Source organism: Copadichromis virginalis, linkage group LG9 (assembly GCF_057382275.1).
Source record: "Copadichromis virginalis isolate Kocher_CV1m ecotype Utaka linkage group LG9, C_Virginalis_male_GT1.1, whole genome shotgun sequence".
In the NCBI taxonomy this organism is placed as follows: domain Eukaryota; kingdom Metazoa; phylum Chordata; class Actinopteri; order Cichliformes; family Cichlidae; genus Copadichromis; species Copadichromis virginalis.
Window position 1 is genome coordinate 7,606,643 of NC_140626.1, and position 19,864 is coordinate 7,626,506.

At 42.1% G+C, this 19,864-nt stretch overlaps 1 protein-coding gene across 4 annotated transcripts in view; it reads right to left on the minus strand.

The window, feature by feature from the left end:
* Nucleotides 1-19,864, minus strand: part of svila (supervillin a) — a 59,472-nt gene that overhangs the window by 2,171 nt on the left and 37,437 nt on the right. For all 4 annotated transcript variants that reach the window (XM_085467529.1, XM_085467528.1, XM_085467531.1 and 1 more), the window contains 24 exons: nucleotides 19,639-19,771; nucleotides 17,203-17,256; nucleotides 15,602-15,673; nucleotides 15,011-15,067; nucleotides 13,525-13,690; nucleotides 12,936-13,019; nucleotides 12,183-12,269; nucleotides 11,474-11,651; nucleotides 11,207-11,379; nucleotides 10,267-10,422; nucleotides 9,147-9,283; nucleotides 8,336-8,480; nucleotides 8,111-8,256; nucleotides 7,771-7,946; nucleotides 7,363-7,516; nucleotides 6,970-7,249; nucleotides 4,910-5,064; nucleotides 4,671-4,776; nucleotides 4,360-4,567; nucleotides 4,147-4,280; nucleotides 2,240-2,395; nucleotides 620-763; nucleotides 333-454; nucleotides 65-220 (listed from right to left, as the gene is read on the minus strand). In XM_085467529.1, the coding sequence (XP_085323655.1) occupies nucleotides 65-220; nucleotides 333-454; nucleotides 620-763; nucleotides 2,240-2,395; nucleotides 4,147-4,280; nucleotides 4,360-4,567; nucleotides 4,671-4,776; nucleotides 4,910-5,064; nucleotides 6,970-7,249; nucleotides 7,363-7,516; nucleotides 7,771-7,946; nucleotides 8,111-8,256; nucleotides 8,336-8,480; nucleotides 9,147-9,283; nucleotides 10,267-10,422; nucleotides 11,207-11,379; nucleotides 11,474-11,651; nucleotides 12,183-12,269; nucleotides 12,936-13,019; nucleotides 13,525-13,690; nucleotides 15,011-15,067; nucleotides 15,602-15,673; nucleotides 17,203-17,256; nucleotides 19,639-19,771 (3,379 nt within the window). The remainder of the gene's footprint in view (nucleotides 1-64; nucleotides 221-332; nucleotides 455-619; nucleotides 764-2,239; nucleotides 2,396-4,146; nucleotides 4,281-4,359; nucleotides 4,568-4,670; nucleotides 4,777-4,909; nucleotides 5,065-6,969; nucleotides 7,250-7,362; nucleotides 7,517-7,770; nucleotides 7,947-8,110; nucleotides 8,257-8,335; nucleotides 8,481-9,146; nucleotides 9,284-10,266; nucleotides 10,423-11,206; nucleotides 11,380-11,473; nucleotides 11,652-12,182; nucleotides 12,270-12,935; nucleotides 13,020-13,524; nucleotides 13,691-15,010; nucleotides 15,068-15,601; nucleotides 15,674-17,202; nucleotides 17,257-19,638; nucleotides 19,772-19,864) is intronic.

Below are 19,864 nucleotides of genomic sequence, written 5' to 3' on the forward strand. Positions count from 1 at the left end.
TATCAGTTCTAAAACGAAGCAACCTTTAAATAAATCACGGGCTCTTCACACTGGACATTTTTACCTGGAAGTCCTCATCAGACAAGTAGACCTCCAGGCGGAGGGGATCCACTCCCTCAGGCAGCGGCCGAGCTAGGAGATCGGCCAGCGGATATGTGGTCTTACAGAGCCGGGCCAACACATCCTCCACCAGAATAATCTGATGATAAATTTCTGCCTCCTAGAAACCAAAACAATACAACATAATTTTTTTGAGCGGATATCCAGACGGACCTGTATGCGAGTCTTTGACTTGTGCACTATTTGCTTCATATGTTGATATTAGTACGCACCCTCTCAGTGATCTCAGCGATGTCCTCTCTGTGCTCCCAGCTGGGGAACATGTTTGTGAAGGTGAGTGGCTCCAGACCAGCGTGGATCAAATATGCTTTGGGAGGCTTCTTCTCATTCTTTTCTGAGGAGAAAACGCAAGAAATGCATTTTAAAACAAGCAAACATCCTTCATTAACAACCAAGATTTCATTTATTTATCTGGGTTCCAAGATCCTGGGGTTGGTTTAGCAAAAGTGTCCACAACTACTGGATGGGTTGTATATTTATTAGGAAGAAAGTGGAATACCTCTGCAGTACTGCAGAACCGTCTCCATGGCACACTTCCTGTCCGAGTCCCAGCGGATTCGGGCCGAGCCAGTGCTTTCACTGTCCTGAGGCCACCAGCCCTGCCACAGGTACACCTCATGGTGGTTGTCCACCAGGAACAGGGCTGATAAATAGGTGGAAAGGAAAAAAAAAAGACGATCACATCTGGTATGCTTCATTGTCAGATTTTCAAGTGTTCAGTTAAGTGGTCATTTTTGTTCAGTGCAGCGCTGGACATGACTGATGGATTTGTCCTAACAGTTGAAAACCTAGACCTGCTGGTTCTGGTGAAAACTCTCAGCACACACTAAAGTTGTCATTCCTAGCATTCATTTCAATGTCTCATTATGGGATGTGCCTCAATCTGTATCCCTTCACGAGCATTTATGTCCTCATGCAACTCTTGATTGGCTGGTGATTGCAATGACCATGTTGGACAGAACCATCCACCAACTAGCGTGCACCACTACGCTGTTATTATTCAAACAACTCTTCTTGTTTTGGATCATCTCCCAACCGAGGGCTAAACAGGCTAGTTAGCTTAACTCTCTACAGACAGCTGCATGGTAAGGTAGTTTAAAATGCCAGGCATCACATACAGTCCTCCTTGTTATCACTCCAGCTAGCAGTGACTGAACCCTCTTTCCTCTGGGCTCAACTGTGCGTTGGAACAAAGTATCGAGTAAAGACACCAGGGCTGCTTGTTTTGCTTGAAAAGTCTCCAGCGATGGGACGCTTCTGCTCCAAGTGTAGCCTCAAGCAATGCTCAGGTCTGTGCCCTTACTGCTACTACTGAGATAAGCTTTTCTGGCAAAAACAAACAGCAATAATACAGAGAGAACCCCAACAAGAAGACAACCTCCTTTGAGCAAGCACTTCGCAACAGTAGGAAGGAAAAACTCCCTTTTAACAGGAAGAAACATCTGTCAGAATCAGGCTCACAGGGGAACAGCCATCTGCTGTAACCAACTGGGGGTGAGGGGAGGACGACAGGAAAAAAGATACAAAAAAGACAAAAGAAGTGCTTACCCTGAATAATGACTGCATAGTAGTGCAAGCTACTTAATGGTAGTTGGTTATTGTGGTCACCAACCAATCAGCAGCCAATTAAAGGAGATAAATGGTTTATTTGAACCATGCAAGGAGTCACACCCCATAGTGAGGGGTCTCATGCATCTCATTCTGAGAACTGGAGTTATGGAAGTAACTTTAAGTTATAGGGAAGTGATTCTGGCAGACATTACAAACATTTAATCCTTAATCACACCGCCCTTTGAGATTCTACTTCTTTTTCAATTATTAAAAATATTTGGTCTTCTCTGCTGAGTTTAGCTGAATTTCTAAAGCTGTTTTCATATTAAAAATACTTTATCAACCATGTCCAAAGTGCGACCCTTACTTGTAGCACTCTGGATGCAGCTGATGACATCAGCAAACTTAAAATCTCGAGCACAAGTTAATTGTCACATCCCTCAATAGACAACTACATTTAGAAAGTTGTTGTTCAGCCTGAAAACCTGTTTCAAGAAAACTCTGGACTTGTGTTAAGAGATTAAAGCTGCTTCAAAATGAGTGCAGACACCGTGTGTGTCTACTGTACCTGGTTGGGAAGCTGCATACAGGTCCTCCTGTAGGAAGGGCATGGAGTTGACCTGCTTGGGATCTCTGGCGGGATAGAGAAATTCCACAGCTGCAAACTCTCCTGAACTGCTGCTCAGCTGGTACAGATGAGGTGTGAAATTAAATCTGCCTGGATCTGAGGGTCAGAGGGAGAAACAGACAACGAAATGACAAATTTACAGCTGAAAAAAGTTAAAATAATTAATACGTACAGTTACTTAAGTGCTGTGTTTTTGTTGTATACTGTACTAATACACAGAGCTTAAATATGTTTTTTCTACCACAATCTAAAATCTGAATTATATGAACAGCTGTGAAATCACAGTAATTCGTGTGGTTTTTTTTTTTTTTTTTTTTTAAATAGCTGGATACATTCAATGGTTTTTGCTTTTGAAAATTTTTTAAACAAATATATTAGTCAAAAAATAAATGGATAAAAGGAATACTTTGAAATCACATCAGATTTGATCATATCCCGATATAACCTAGGTTACGTATTAGGAACAAAAGGATGCCACATCCTTTGATGGAAACGAAAATTACAACATCAAACTACATACAGCTGAAATCAAAGACAGCCTGAAAACAACTCAAAAATGGCACTCAGTAGTTTGTATGACTCCTACATGCTAGTATGCATGCCTGACAACGTTGGAGCATGTGGCTAATAAGACAATGGATGGTGTCCTGGGGGATCTCCTCCCAGATCTGGCCCAGCGCCCAGCCTCTCACTGAGCTCCTGGACAGCCCGAGTTCAACCTGGTGGCGTTAGATAGACCACAACATAACGTCCCACAGATGTTCTATTGGATTTAGGTCAGGCGAGCAGGGGGACCAGTCAATGGTGTCAATTCCTTTATCCTCCAGGAACTGCCTGCTTACTCTCACCACATGATGCCCAGGACTACCTGCACCAGCGCAAGAATCTAATCCTGATACTTAATAGCAGCCAGAGTGCCGTTGCCATTTTGTTACCGTTTTATGGTATCATGTGACAAGAAGATGATTTCATGGCCACAATAAATGTCATATTTAACAATATTATCCGTAGTCTCCATCAGAACAGGACAATAAAGAAACAATATTATGTGAGGCTGCAGTGTTTGGACTTGCAGGCACAGATGAAAAAAATAAGTCCATGGATCTGCATTAAGTGTTTAGCTTGTGATATTTTCTTAACATCAAAAAAAGATGACTTCCAGTTTTTATTATTACAGAATGACATGCATTTTTGGAGGTTTGATGTAAAATAATTCTGCTCTCTTACACAAATTAAATTCTTCCCAAAGCTTCCCAGATCTGGATCCGTATCATCTGTGCACATTATTATGTCGTTTATACTTTTCTAAGTATTAAAACTGCTATAGATCAAGATTTGCACTTGACTGCTGAAATTACTCTTTTTTTTTGGTCATACTAAGTAATAAAAGCCATCGGTTAATTAAAAACACTAAAAATATCTTTCAGGGGAATAACCTCTGAACAGATATGATATTTACTAGTTCAGTGAAGATGAATATTGAGTTCATGTGCTCAGTAATTCCAGGAGCAAATCAGCATTTTTGCCTTTAATAATTTATTTACTGATGTTTTAGAGGTCCCTTAGAGGTAATCAGGAACAAATTTTGGGCTTAAAAGACTGAAAATCTAATCTCTGTCGTCATGAGTTGAAAAAGCATTATATATTATAATGCTATTCTGCATTATTTTATGCTAAAGTGTGATTTAAAATCCTGCTTTGAACACTGACCACCACAGCTTAAGCTTAGAATATCATATTTACTAGTGATACTATTCAGAAATGCCTGAAATGAGTGAAGTACTTTCTCTACAATTGTGAATGCAGGACTTTTACTTGGAAAGGAGAATTTTGACAAGTGTTCCCACCTTGCAGCATGCAGTCGTAGGCTTTCCTGTCCCGCCTCCCGAGGGCTTCCCAGAAGCCCGTGGGCTCTGCTCCCTCATCACATTCCTGGATGGTGACCTTGCTGCTGCTGTGAAGGCCGGCTTCCAAAGGACAACTGCAAAAAAACAGAGTGTGTCAGACTACGTGGTCACAACTGAACTCCTGACAAGTGGAAAACAGAGGTTTGCACTCACTGTTCTTTGATCTTATTGGCAGCAGTGCGCGCCACCTCCCGCGTGTGCACCTGAGACTTGCAGCCATGCCACAGGTAGATGAGGGCCTGGCTGATGCTCAGCAGCACCATGGAGACTCTTGAGCGCAGGCTGCTGCAGTGACAGGCGACCTCCAGCAGATGGCCCTCTACCTCCACCTCCCCACGCACACAGTACAGACGCCAATCATCTGAGACAAAGAGGGCAGATGAACGGAAGTGAACGAGATGGCCAAGTTATTTGGAGGTGTTTAAAACAAAGAAGTTAAAAGCTGTCCACTGTAGTAGGCTTACTCTGCGAATTTTCCTCCTCCTCTTCCCTCTTTCCTGAGTGGATGACCATCCCTCCCTTGAAGCACTGCAGGAAACATGGAGGCTCCTTTCCCTGCTGGACTTGAACCTAAAAAAACCCCCAAAAAAACAAAAGATGTCAAAGCAATCATACTCTCATAAAATGAAACTGTAGACTAAGAAAGGCAGGAAACAAATTTCTATTCCATGCAAACTTGGTCTTTCAGACGCTCTTGTTGTACCTGTGCTCCACGCTCTTCATCCAGCTCCACCGTCATGAGTGCTGATGTTCCTTTCTCGCTGACGGTGGAGTTGCGGCCCTGCCAGAAGAAGTAGCAGCACTTTTCCTTCCCCGCTCCTGTCGTCTTCAGCTGCTCCGGGTTCTGTCTCTTCCCAACTGTAAGGGAGACATTCATCTGAGGTCTGTGTCTGCACACGGCCACAAAACCATGATTCATGAACATACATGCTGCTCCTCAGTGTCCTAGTAGATGCACCTGTGATATAAATGTGGATATCCTAGGTCCTCTGACCTTGAGGTTAAAGTCATCAGGATTCAAACTCGCCTGAGAATTTTAGTAGATCCATCTACGGTATGAATTAAAAAAAAAAATCCTGTTCAAGTTATGAAGATCCGAAATGATTGTCATCTCTGAGCTGATGAGAGGTTTTTGTATCTGCAGGCATGAAGCTGGTGTGTGACTCAATGAACAAACGAGCTCTCTAATAAATCAATAAATGTCTGATCTGCTTCGAACTTGGCAAGCTTTCTGCAGAGTCCAATTTTAGGTCATTTGGGTAATGTGTGGTCTCAATCTTTTCAATGTTGCTAGGCAATAACCACAAAGAATATAGCAGATTATGTAACAGAATAACAAGTCAAATTTAAATGTCTGTTTCTGTATCGATTTTTTAGTCGGTGCCCTTTTCCAAAACTCTTTGACAGAGACCTGGTGCTCATGAATCGACATCTGGGGGGAATTCCACAACAGCAATGATACCGCTGGAAGTACAACTTCCAGGAGAACAAAGCTTCTTAAAACCCTGTTCTGAGGCAAAGGCTGCCAAGCAGCCTTTAATCAGATGTGGCTGGTGATTTTATACATCTGGTTTTTATGTCTTGGTGGACGTTTAAATTAGAGTTCATTTAGATGCTGCTTCAACATAACCGCTCAAATATGCTTCTGAGGTATTTCAAGAAGGCTGCGCAGCAGTGAGACTGATTTATAGACATTTGATCAAAGCCGAAGATATCACAGACCGACTGTCACATAATTCTTCTGATCTTGGAATAGAGTATAGACCATAGTTAGACCCACCTACAAAGCACAGACTGATTGTATGAGAGATTAAGACCATCACCTTTGCTACTGCTTATATTCTGAAAAAGGTCCCTATAAACAAACTAAATCTCATACCATTCTCACTTAGTGTGGAATTTTGGATGTAGCTTACACGATAATATTAGTAATAATATACAAGTAGTATTACAGAATTGACAGAACAGAATTTGAGTATTGGGAAAAAACAGTAGTGTACCACCATGGCACCAGACACAGCACTACTCATTTAAAACACAGCAGACAGGTCCAGCATAACCACTGATTTTCTGTGGCTGTCTAAAACTGATCACAGCAGTGGTGAAACCAACTCTTTCTTTCCTCCTTGTACTCTCCCCCTCTTGTATTCTAACAAGCATTTAGTTTGTCTAATCTGTAACATAAAACTGGAGTTTGTGGTATTCTGCTTCACAAGTCAAGAGCAGCGGCAGGAGCTGAGCCAGCTTCACTGAATCTGCAGACATTTGGCTGCGTGGTACATAACTGATTTCACCAACAGTCCTCCCCAAAGGTGTACTTTGGTGTTCTTGGAAGTACTCTGAGTCAGAGAGGATGTGCTATGTGGTTAAATTGGCCTAGATCTGCAGTAACAGACATAAAATCAAGGATCCTGTGGTTCTGTGGTTTAGGTAAACTGGAAATAAATGTATCAGTATTGTAGTCAATACTACAACTCACTCAATAAGACAACTTTTAGCAGTGGAAAAAGCAAAACATTATGTGCAAACTCTGCATACAAATGAAGAAATTATAACAAACATGACTGATATACTGTCTCCACAACTCCATCTGCTGGCCGGTTTGAATGATTGACTCTTCTAAACACATCCCTGCACAAGTGGTAGATTGGACACAATCTACACAAACAAGTCTGTTTTGACTAAAGTGGTCCTTTAGGAATGCAGTTCATCAACTACTGCAAAATTACAAGGTTTACATGAATATATGTGCTCAGTACGCACCAGCAGTGCTGACCATGTATTTCCACTTCACTACATAGGTGTCACCCTCGTGGAACTGGCCAATGCTCTGGCGCGGCAGGCGGCTGTAGTCGAACTCCAGGATGTGCCAGACCTCCACTGCCAGAGTGCTGATCTCGTAGCTGCGCCACTCCTCTGCCTCCACCAGGCCGTAGCCCCGGCCCACATTGAAGCCATCCAGAATGGTGCAGACGGGTGTCTGATGGAGGGTCAGCATCAGTGAGGTATTGCACGCACTGGGCTGATCACGGGTGGGCTGCTCCTGGTGGGGATTGAAGTAGAAGAAAGAAATAAGTGTGCTGAATCTGCTGAAGCATGTTACTCCCACAAAAACAAAAAATGAGGATGTAGGTAGAATAAAGTGTTTGCTGATACCTTTTGATCAGTACTGTGATCGCTGCTGTTTTTTGTAGGACTGGGAGTTTTCCTGGAGTCGCTCCAGTCCAGGAACTTTTCTTTGAACAGGGTGGTCTCATTGTGTTGAGTCAGTCTGCCAAACACTGCCCAGTCAGGGCGACCCTGGCCTTTTCTACATGCGAAGCGGACACAGTGTATAGTGCATTATTATTAAAACCAATGAAGATGCCTGAAACACACTCCTGCAATGTCAGTTAATTTCTGAGGCCTTACTTAGACCAGAAAGTAAAAGAGAAAACATGACCATCTCTTCAAAGCTCTCTGCACAAAGGGCAAAAACACCATGTGTATGCAGACTTCCTGTGATTGACATTCTCAATATCTGTACATAACCATGCATCTAAGCTGTAGTATGTGTTTCCATACTTGGGTATGAGTGGGTTACACTCTCCTGGGTCCAGTGGGTTGATGTCACAGTTTGTATAATCAAAGGTGCCATTCCACAAGTGCTTCGCCAGCTGGAAAGCCACCTTCCTCTGCGACAAAGTCACTTCCTTCCCGTGCCAAATGTACATCTCACTGCCAAAGTCAAAAACCAGAACCTGCAGAAAACAGAACGTGGTGTTTTCTCCAGAGCATTTATATCACCACTAGAGGGAGCCAAAAGTCATTTTAAATCTTACATGCTTGCACATGATTTTAAAACTTTATTTTAGATTTGAGATGGATTTACAGTTTGCAACAGTTTTAACTTAATTTGTCTCACCTCCTTAGGATTGAGCAGACAACAGCGAGGCATCTTGGCCCAAAAATCATCATCTGGGACCAGTTTGTCATCCATCAGGCGATAAATGCAGTTGGTCTCCACAATGGCGCCCTCGTACAGCTCATCTTCATCTGGCGTTCCTGCAGCTGCAAGAGCAAACATGGAGGCATTGGATTTCATCTTATTGAAACAGTTTCTTGGAGTTTTTCACATTTGAATCCTTACACTGATAACTCGACTGCCCCCCCAGGATCTTCCAGAACTCCTTGACAGCATGGTTTGTGTTAATGCCCTCTTCAATGACTTGGACATAGTTGGCTCGACAACCCAAATCTCTTTTGCTCTGGATGAAATTGGCCAACTCTGAAGCCTGAAAGACAAAGACACACACACACACACACACACACACACACACACACACACACCATAAAAAAAGTAGACACTTCCATCTTAACAAGTATATTTATCTCATTTCTAGTCAAAATTTATCTCATTACACTTAAAATAAGACAAAATCAGCTACAAAGCAACATTCCAGTAAGATATAGAAACTTCTTCACTCGGTGAATCTTGAAACGAGAGAAAAACTAGAGGATTTTCACTTGTTCCATTGGCAGATTTTTTCCGCTTATTTCAATGTAAAATATCTTGTATTAACACACGAAATAACTGTTAGAATATAAAGTACCAAAGTTTATGAAGTGAACTAGAACAACCCCATGAAAGCTGTGGACACCGGCTCACAACAGTCCTTTGTGTCAGATTTAGGTCACTAGTTTATTCAGCTAAAAGGTCATCAGAACACACACACACACACCTTCCTGAGCTATGCCACTGTAGCTTCCTCCTAACACTGTTTACATCCTGCACTTGAAGCCCGTCCCACATGCAGCAGTGAGACCCTTATACCACATGATTTCAGTTCTTAGAGGGCTGTAAATTCCCAAACAGTAAGTATACTGTACTCAAATCTAAGCATACCAACAATAAGCCGTTTTGTAATCACTGCTTTGCAGCGCTCTGAGTCGTAACCCACCTTGCTCTTCTCAATAACATTGGCAAACTCTCCGATCCAGATGAAGCAGTGTTGTGGCGTGATGAGCAGGAAACAGTCGCCGCTATTCAGGGAGGATGCTCGCGGCTCCACCAGTCGGGTCTGGATGTGCCGGCGGCCTGGTTTCACACAGACAGGTAGTCAGATCGTCACATTATTGTACTTGCAGTAACAGGGCAAGCATCTGCGAGTCTCACCACTTCACCAAGTATGTTATCTACATTAACTTCTAATTTTCCTGCAAATAAATAAGGGCAGCAAAACAAATATTTGTTAGAGTTTTGTGATTTTAGGACGCTTTTGGCTTCTACCATCTACCAACCATCAGGTTGGGACAGCTAACCTCCAAACAAAACAGTAACCCCAGTGTTGAGGATTTACTCTGCATTACAGACAGCAGGCTTTAGAGGAGTGGATCAGCCTGGGGCAGTGTGAGGCACCCTGGTGAGAATGATTTGGAACCACAGCTGTCACCAACAGACATAAGGAGGAGATGCACAGACATGCTCTCATCTCCAGTTTTAGATATCCTCCGGTCCTCTGGAAAGGACACTCTTGAAGAAGCATCCTCCAGAGCTTTGTGTGAACTGGTTTTTGTTTTTCCGTTCCTTAAACGATTAATTGTAGCAGCTGCTACAGACTCACTGACTGCAATTTAAAAATACTGAGCACACACAGTTTATTAACTTGTTATTCGGTACTACAAATTATTGCCTGGAATTTTTTTTCCACTTTACACTAGCTGCACTGTTTTTATTGTATTTTATTATTTTTCTTTGGCAAAATAACATTCAGCAGGCAGCACAGAGTTTAGCATCTTAGCAAGATGCTGCTAGATTTAAATGTGGGATTAATGGAAATAAACCTGCATGAGTGCTAAGCCTAAAATGTGAACCTGAATTAAAACATTGCAGAATCACAGCACATTAATCAAAGAATTTCTGAAAAACTGCAAAAACCAAAGAGCTATTGTCCTCGCTTTTAACAAAAGTATTCAAATATGGTGCAGTGGACTGAATAAAAAGAAAAGTAGAATTATTCCTGTTGTGAGGGTAGGTGTTTCTGTACATTTAGTGCAGTGTTTCCAGTATCTTTAACTGACCTTTGACCTGCAACAGCATTAGTTTCTTGTAAGGCACAGCGCTGTTGTTGGACATCTGCTCTGAGATGTTGACGCTGCGCAGGTTGACACTGCTGAAGTTCTCCTTGCTGGCCAGACCGGCGAGAGCCACTTCAGAGAAACCAGAGTTCTTATTCACTGCAGGAAAAAGAGCAGAGCACAGAGAACTGACATTAGACTGCAAGAAATACACACAACAATTTTAATTTATTACTCTTCATTCTTATACAGCAAAGACACATCCACCCAGTACACACAGCCATGACCACAAAGCTCTACTGTGTCTCACTACAGCAGGTACTAAAGGTTTAATGCTATGAGAGGAGGTGAAGGAGGATGTTACACATCAAAGAGTGTGGGTTCTTGTCTTCACAGTCAAAACAAGCTGCTGTGCACGTGTAGCTCGTAAACAAAGCTGACTTTTCCGAGGACTGCTCAGCACAATAACAGGAAAGGGACACGCATGCAGGTCTGCTCACATCCCAAAGCGGTGTGCGTGGGTTCATTCAAAGCAAGTGGAGAAGCTTTTAGAGTGCATGATACAAGTGAGCCTTTCTATATGAGAGTGATGCTATATTGCCCTCTTTTTCCATAGAAACACTGACTCAATTGGTCAATACATCTCTCTGTCAATATAAGGGGCAAGATATTTGCATTTGCTGATAACATGAATGCACACATCACAGGGAAGAAGAGAGAAGAGATTTTTGGCCTCTTTGTGCATCTGTCAATTTCACCAGCCTCCCACAACACGGCACAGTTTGACATGCAGGGTAAAGTAGGAATGGCAGTGTCCAATGCGCCTGGCAACAACCGCAGGAATGATAAATTACAACAACCTGTTGGTGCTTGGACAAATAGAGCATCGTCAAGGAGACTGTATATTATTTTAAACAGCTGCTCCTCATCCATCCTCACTCACTCTTCTCAGCCTTCATCCTTTTGCTCTCCAGCAGGCCGATGTTGAGCCTCTGCTCCGTGTACTCGTGTCTGATGTCCTCCCTGGCAGCCAGCATCTTTAGAGGGTTCCTGGATGACTGGACGTTACGTGCTGGGCGCACCGCCCGCTTGTGCTGTACCATCTCTGAGGTCAGCCTGCAGAGAGGTCAGCGGTAAAGGGTCACAGTTAACAGGAACAAGTCTCACCCTCAGTGATGAGTCAAAACCACATCAGGCATCGAGAGCTTACTTTGGCACCTGGGGACCGAAGATGGCATCAAAGTCGTCATCTATCTCCAGCTTGTTGGTGACGGAAGGAAGTTCCTCCACTTGGCGGTAGAACTTGGAAAAAGTTTCGTCTTCGAGGGTCATCACTTCCTTTACCTTCTTTTCCGTCACTGTGATGGTTGCTTCTGGCAGTCCAGACACTGAGGACAGACAGAAAGAAGCGACTCTTTAAAAACCACAAAAATACAGAAAATGGAAATTATTCACTTTCTTTGTGACTTTTAACTGGTGTTTTAACAAGCCCCACTAATAACAACCAACCATTCTGTGTGAGGGCTTTATCTAACACATAATTACACAAATTGACTTTCATTTATCTTAGGTGTCTAACATGATGCTATAGACACAGTCCGCAGTACATGGTTTAGCTGTGGCCTACTGTCTTCTATTACAGGTTGCATGCTGACCTGCACGGGATGAATATGGATCAGATTGTCACACAAGCCCACTCAGAAACGTCCGAGTGAAAAGATCAAAGTTTACCTGGTTCTTCAATATTTAAAAAGAACAGTTTTGCAGCAGCTCCATGTCAAATGTTGCTTTTGTAGAAAATAGTTTGATATCACTTGTATCGTCTAATGATATCAAGAAAAGATAGTTTCTGCAGCTATCAGCTTCCATACCTACATGTAAGCAGGCACCATTAATACTCGTGTCTGTGAAGGACTCACTTTTATTGTTGAGCTTGCCCAGGAATGACTCCAATTTATCCAGCTTCATGTCTGACTCCAGGTTCAGATCTGGCATGGCCTTGATTTCTGCACACGCACACACACACACACACACACACACACACACACACACACACGACAGAGCCAACAAAGTGTTTGATTTTAGGTGAAAAGGAAAGCAACATGAGGTTCTGCTCATACATGTTACGACTAATGTTGCTTCTGTTGACTGAATAATGAGTATAATGGAAAGTTACAGTCACAATGCCGTAAATCTAAACATGGTCACAAGCACTTCCAAGGCCTCCAAATGTGAACTCTTCAGCACTTCAGACTCATGCACATTAGTCCAGGTGATTGCCTTCCCCTGGGCTACGTTCTATTAGGCTTTACAAGCCAATAGAAGTCTCACAGCCACACGAGTCACATTAGTGTTGGTGATATTGGTGGTTTGGATGAGCGGCGTGATAAATGGCAAAAAAGACAAAAAGAGTAAACCTTCAGTATCAGACATCTGTTCCATGTCTTTGGAAAGAAAAGCAAAAACAGAATAACACAAAAGTATACATTTAGCACCTACGCAACATGAGCTCAGAGGCTAACGAGGTAACAAAGTCGCGTCATTAATTTAAATCGGATTTAAGCAATGGCTGAACTCTTAAAGTCCTGAAAAACCCTCCTGAAACCATCTGTTAACATGAAAGCAGGGTGACATGCTCTAACAGGGAAACACAGAAATGAAGTGCAACTGACCATCCTGTGGTTTAGAGATGGCAATGCTGCCATTCTTGGGTTTGGACGGCACAGGATTCTGAAGAGCAGCAGGGGAGGCCAGACCTGCAGCAACAGAGACGTACATATACATGTGATGACTCAGGTACAATCTGAAGGGGAAGGGCTGTTTGTGATTTTAGTAAAAACACAAATTCATTTGTTTTCATAGTTTCACAGGCAGATGCAGTACTATCAGTTTGTAGGTTCACACAGAAAGCAACAGGTGTGGGTGTCTTTGCATGTGTTGTATGTTACAGAGCTCTGGAATAATAAGCAGGAATAGTTAATGAAACTGTCCATCGTTTGCCACGTCAGGGTAAGTGCACAGCTAATGCGGAAAGCTCCAACCATTAAATCATTTCTGCTTCAGCGAAGGCCTTGGAGCAGCTACTCTGGCCTGATGGAGGGAAAACGAGAGTCATTCTCCCCAAGCTGCTAGCTGTGGAGCAAGCTTTTTTTAAGCATTCAGGACACAGAGCTGAGGCTGACGTTAACTCTTTATTGCTCTGCAGCAGTGCATAACGAGCACAGGTATGCCAGTGGAAAGTGAGCGTTTTTGCCCTCTGACCTTTCTTCACCATGCGTGCAGCCACAGTGAACTGGGTCGAGTCATTGGCAGCTCCGTAGCCTTTAGACTTCCAGGATTCCTCTCGGGCCACGATCAGCTGCTTCCTCTCCTCAATGGACATGTGAGCCTCGATGCTCTGAGACTCCATCTCTGCCTCTGCTAACCTCTGAGAAAAGAGGGAGGACAAGTCAGTGTCAAGTGTAAGAGAACACTTCTCAGGTGCCTTACTGCATCATTTGTAATGTGCGATGCATTCCAGGGAGCATTTTGTGAATGGGTAACCCATCACATCCCTGCATTTATTTAAATGTCCTTCATAAAAGTGCTTGCTATACAAACTCAAAGCCCACAGGACAAATATGGCCCTTTACAAATTGTCATGTGGCCACAAAATCTTTTAAGACTATTTATAAATTTTACCCTGCTTAGCTGAAGCTGCACAACGATCATTAAGCACCACATTTGGAGTCACACGCCAAATTAAACAGCGTTTCCTGTACTTTCATGGAAGTAAACAGACTGTTGATAACAAGGTCAGAAAGTCTCCAGAGACGTGGGAGACCGAATGCTTCTCGGCATCGACCCACGGATCCATTTGCTGAGATATAAACTCAGTTTTCTATTCTGCACGCCAGCAGAGGTTTGGAGTCGTAGAGGCGCTGCAGAAAGCTGCTGAACTGTAACGCAAAATATGTGTTGGATCCAAATGGCAATGAAGAAGGACGAAAACTGCAGAGAAGCTGCAGTTTATTCACAGCTTTCAGGCGTTTATGCACAGAAACTTGATGCCAGAAGATTCGACTGTACAGTGCAGCTAACTTGCTCTGTTAAAGCTGTAATGTAAAGACAATGATTTTATAAACACCTCCAGTCTCCTAGTAGCTGTAATATTCAGGCTTTTGATTAACGCTGTGGTCAGCAGGGCTGTGAGGTGAGGAAGCGAGGTTGTTGGGCTAAATGGCACGTCCATTAAGTTAACTTTGTATGGACTTCTTAATGCCTGGATGTGGGTTTTATCTGGACAAAAATCAACAACATTTTGGGGAAATGCCAGATGTGATTCTCATTTTTGAGTGTGGCCTTTGAGTTTGACACTGTTCAAACTGCACTCATCACTAAAATCTACCCATCAAAATGGACACAGTACTGCATCTTTTGCAGTCTGTGTGTTTAAATGTTTCCCACATTCATAAACAACAAAGTGCCCAAATACACAAAGAGTACACACAGAGAAAATGAGAAAATCTTTGCCTCACACAGCGCTAAAGTCATTCACCTCTATTTGAACAATATTAAGAAATGACACATGACTGTGTGGGTGTTTAAAGTAACTCGTGACAGTAAAATGGAAGAAGTCTATTGAATATAGCAGACTGCAACTCATGGTGCTGGAGCTTTGATTGCTGTGTTTGTGTGGAGGCTGCCAGCGGTGAGTGGGAGGGGGAGGAATTGCCCAGAAAGCTGTGTATAGCTTCGAAAGGGTCACCTTTCGTCTCCAGGGGTGTTTTTCATCCACCTGCACGGGTCTGCGAGATCTGATGGCCTTCACAACCAGAGGGATGGATGAGGAAGGTAAGAAAAGATGAGGATTATGGATGAAAAGACGGAAGAAAAGATCCAAGCTCTGCACAAGCACGAGAAGCTGCAGGGGCTGCCATGCTGGCCCTGTGCTGATAACGATGTGCGACTTATATCAATATCAGTGTGCTAGTGCCTGAATGGTTTTGCCTCCCATACACCGCAGTGGATTTTAAATCAAAAAGTGCAGACTTCAGCTCTAATTCACCAATTACCAGTTCATTAATTAACCATTAAGGACATTTTTATACAGTCTCAGTTTTTCAGAAACTCAAAAGTAAATGGTGGTGTACAGAGGCAAAAATTAAAGAAATTCCACCACTGTCCAAATATTTCTGAACCTCAGAATGAACACATTAATAATGCATATTAACCACAGTGATGTGGCTAAGGAGCAAAGTTGTAGAATAGGGTTTGTAATGTGTGAGTTTAGTGAAGCAGGTGTGTGAGCAAGTACAACAAGCAATGCAAGGCAGCAAGACCTGTTGACACGTCCTACCTGGCTGGCTGATTCGGTTGCATTGTAAGGAGGCTCAGGAGGAGTAGAGAAAGTAGCAGCAAACACTGGCTCCTATGGAAGCCACAGAAATAGGAAATGTACACATACACATGAAGGGGATGATCAGGAGTATAGCAGCTGCAGGGGTGTCGCTGGGATTTTAGAAACACTGGCATCATGCGAAACAAGGCTTTAATGTATCAGTTTTCTAGTTACATGTAGTGTGAGACTCTTTGCAAAAACAACTGTACAATGAACTCTGCAGCTCTGGAGATTTTTCAACGGGTTTCAGGAAATAACAAGTTGTGTCACAGACGAGGCATTGGGATGATCTCAGTTTGGGGTTAGAGGCTCCAAACTTACAACAGAAAGTCTTCATTCCAGATGACCAACAAGGGAGGGGCTGATGAGGAGCTTGACTTGCATTAGTAAGTAAAGGTCAGGGTATTCTAGCCTGTGTCATATTGAGGGGAGTGTAACAATAAAAGAAAGAGATGATCTAATTTAAAGTGCAGTTCAGTTACTTTGCAGAAACCTTGTTTTGCTGTAACATTACAACAAAATGCAACAGCAGTTATTTAGACTCAAACCTGTCGGGTATGTTATCCACCACTACCATTCATTCAGTCTGGTTCAAGTGTTGTGGGTGAGCATTGTGTATAAGACAATCTGATCTCATTTGGTTGAATGGTTCTCATTAATTACCAAAAACGCTGTTGCCTCAGTAGTGTTTCCCCAAGACGTACAGCTGCCTGCTCTACTCTGTATGTGCACAATCATGCTCGCTTAGCTGGTTAACTTCACAGTGAGGGTTTAAAAAAAAGATCCACAATATGGTTCTCATGGACATCTTGTTTACTTTTTCCACTGATGTACCATAAGCTGAATTTAAAGAATTATGTCATGTTTGTGTTTTTACCATTTAAAAATTTCCCCGTTAGTGGTTATTGATGGTTTTCCTCACTTTTAATCATTTATATTCTTTCTTGTTACTTGTATCCACCAATGAAACAAACACATTGTGCAAACAATACACATTAATAATAAATTAATAAAAAAATCCCTGCAGCCACATTAATATGCAAAGCCACAGCCCTGAACCACTGGAACAGAGATGAAACTGGAAGCAGATTGAAGCACGCCAAACTGACTCTTGAGATTTTAGACCAACTTTCAGACAAATCTTACGCCACAAGAAACATTTGTCATAAATGTGAGTCGATTAGAGAAGCAGAGGTTGCGTGCCAAAGTCAATATGATAAATGGGAAATTTTTAACTCAATTAAATTAGATTCATAGTGTAAGACAGAACAGGAAATTCTAACACAATTATAAATCTGAAACCTGATGAGCAGTGGTGGGATGAGGAACACAGCATAATTACAACAATCAGAATGATTATTAATACAATTTGTCTTTAAGACACACCCACACGCAGTTCCACCACCAGTACCACCACAAACAGACACACAAACGTAGCTCTGTGTGTTCCACCAAGGCTAAGAGTTTTCAACAGGAAACAAAGTTAAAGATGGAAAAATGAAAACTAAATGCATTTGACACATACGTGCACACACGTTTGGTTTCTGCACGGGCCTTACCCAAAGCTGGTCGGACACAGCAAACTCGTCAATCATCATCATCGCTTCATCATCCTACAGACGAGCAGCCAAAGAAAAAGGGACAGTTCCCAGCATTCATTTCACACACAGGCCAAAGCACATTACTCCCGCTCCCTGTGAGTCTTTACAGATTCTATACTCCAGGTATGACATTTATCACGCGGGCGAATGGTTAATTTCTAGGTAAATATCAAGTTTGTAGTATGTGTAAAGTAAAAAGAAACAAAGTCCATCAAAAAGCAAAGTTGTCCAAACAGCCTTTATTCTGCTCTACTTGCCGTTTTTCTCTGACTCGGTTCTGTATCTGCATTATCTGTAGTTTTGCACTTCTTCGATTCAAAACAGGAAACCTGATGAATCATGTCTACTCGCTCGGATGAATTGGAGGATGGAAACAAGATGAAAAACATCAACTGCCCTTCCCCTTGACCTGGACCCAGCCATCACTTCAAATTGATTAGGTCTTGAAAGATTTCCCTGATTTGATTAAGACATATCTTTAAAAAAACAAAAACAAAAAAAACCCCAGAAAAAGCTCCTCAATCAGTGTGTCTGATTGCACACGATGAATCAAAGCTACGTAGGTAAAGTACTTCCTGACCTTAAACAAACTACTAACCCAAAATGAAAATATGTATGTGTAAAGCTGTCGAGCTGAGCAAACCTTGATAAGCTGCTGGAAACAAAAACAGCTGTGCCACGGCAGCTGAATATGTCTAAACAGAGAGGTGCGTGTCCTGTGCCTGACCTAACCCTTCCTTCAAAAACAGAAACGCAGTCAACATGCAGAGGAAAGAAATCAGGTTTATTTTTTTTATTTTAAAAAAGAAAAAGTAAAGGACATGCAAACAGAGACAAACAGAAGAGTGAAAGTTTACATGTAACATGCAGTTAACTAGAAACAAAGGCCTAGCATGACTAAACACAGAGGCTACATTTTACAGTTCAGTTAGTACAACACTCACATGTAGCTGACAGTTTGAATACTTTTCAACTCTCAGAGAAAAGTTAAACTCTACAAAGTGCTCTCAGCTTTTCTCTGGAGGGGAAAGCCATCTCAGTATGTGAGTCATTCAGGCAACAAATAGGATTAAAATCCAACTTAATTAAGCTTCTTTAATATTCATAACAAGTATAAAACATACATGAGGCAAAACTTCAAAATTTGGAAGTCAAAGGCTGCAAATACTCATGTTCAATCATGTGTTCCAAGTTTTTATGAGTGACTGGCTACTGTTTCCAAGATGCTCAAGTTTTTTACATTCTACATTTATATATAAAATAAAACTCTTAAACAGCAGGATTATTCTATGTCAACTCCCCCCAAAACTTATTTAGAGACTTGAGATATCCATTTCAAGTACCAGGTATACTATCACAAGTACAGTTATGTATAGTTTATTACATGGCTACATGTAGTAATATATTCATTCGAGCAGGGCTAAATGAATCAGAATTAAGTGAACAGCTTAGGAAGAGTGGCCCTATGAATATTCTAGCCTGCGTGCTTTCACTTTTGCTACTCCAGAAATGATTCATCACAACGCAAAACTGCATTTGTGATTGTCAGCCTTGGGATTATATTACTATTATATAAATAGGGTTTCACTATTTATTAGAAATCTGATAAGCTAAAATGTTGGGATAACGTAAAAGTTACCCAAGTATTTGAACTGCGTGCGTTTAATTTCACTGCATTTATGCATTTTCGGCCTAAAATCAAATTGGATTTTAAAGGTTTGACGTATGAAAAAATTAGTATCCTAAAAAGAAAAGAAAGGAAAGAAAAAAATGTTCATGATTGAATAGTGGCAGCCGCAGGCTTCCATATTTAGGAAATAAAAACAGCATGCCCCATGAAGTATTGTGTGACTGATCCAGACACCACAGTATGTATTCTACTGCCAGGATGGAAGACATGCAGATTATCTCTTGATACAGTCCAAGAACAAAAACATGCAACAGCTGCTTGAGACAGAACAGAGAAAAGAGAAAAAGATCAAAAGACGCAGACAAAAACACGACCTCTCTGTTTAGAGATATTGAAAATTGTTACCATGTTCCTTGTAGCTCTGTTCTACAGAAGTGATTGTTTAAAGGGTATCAGTCTTTGATCAGATTTTTCTTTCTGTACACGTCAGCAATAGAAGATCGAGAACACCTACTGAGCGGCATGATCTCAGAGGCTGACACATTAAATACTTGCTTTCATAATGCGACACAGTCGATCAAATCAAATTAACCAACTCACTGCATCACTTCTGCATTCAGGTCTTGTGGAGACAAAGTAGCAGAGTCAGTCATGAATGCATGCTGCTATGACTACGTGCAAAAACATGAGCGATACAAGGGACAACCTCAGGCTTCTCTGTTGACGTGCTAATTCAGCAGTGGGTGCTCACGTCAGGTGGTTACCTTCTTCTTGAAGCTCTGCTCCACCTCCCAGAGTTGAGCATTCTGCTCTGCTGCAGCAATCTTCACCACATCCTGCTTCTTATTGATCCTGTTCCTCCAGTCCTCCTCGCCACTCTTCTTTAACAAGGCGACTCTGAGTGGGGAAGGGGAGAGGATCATGAGCTGTAGCATACAAATAAATGGTATATGGACTAATTCTTATATAGCGCTTTTCTACTCTCCCGGA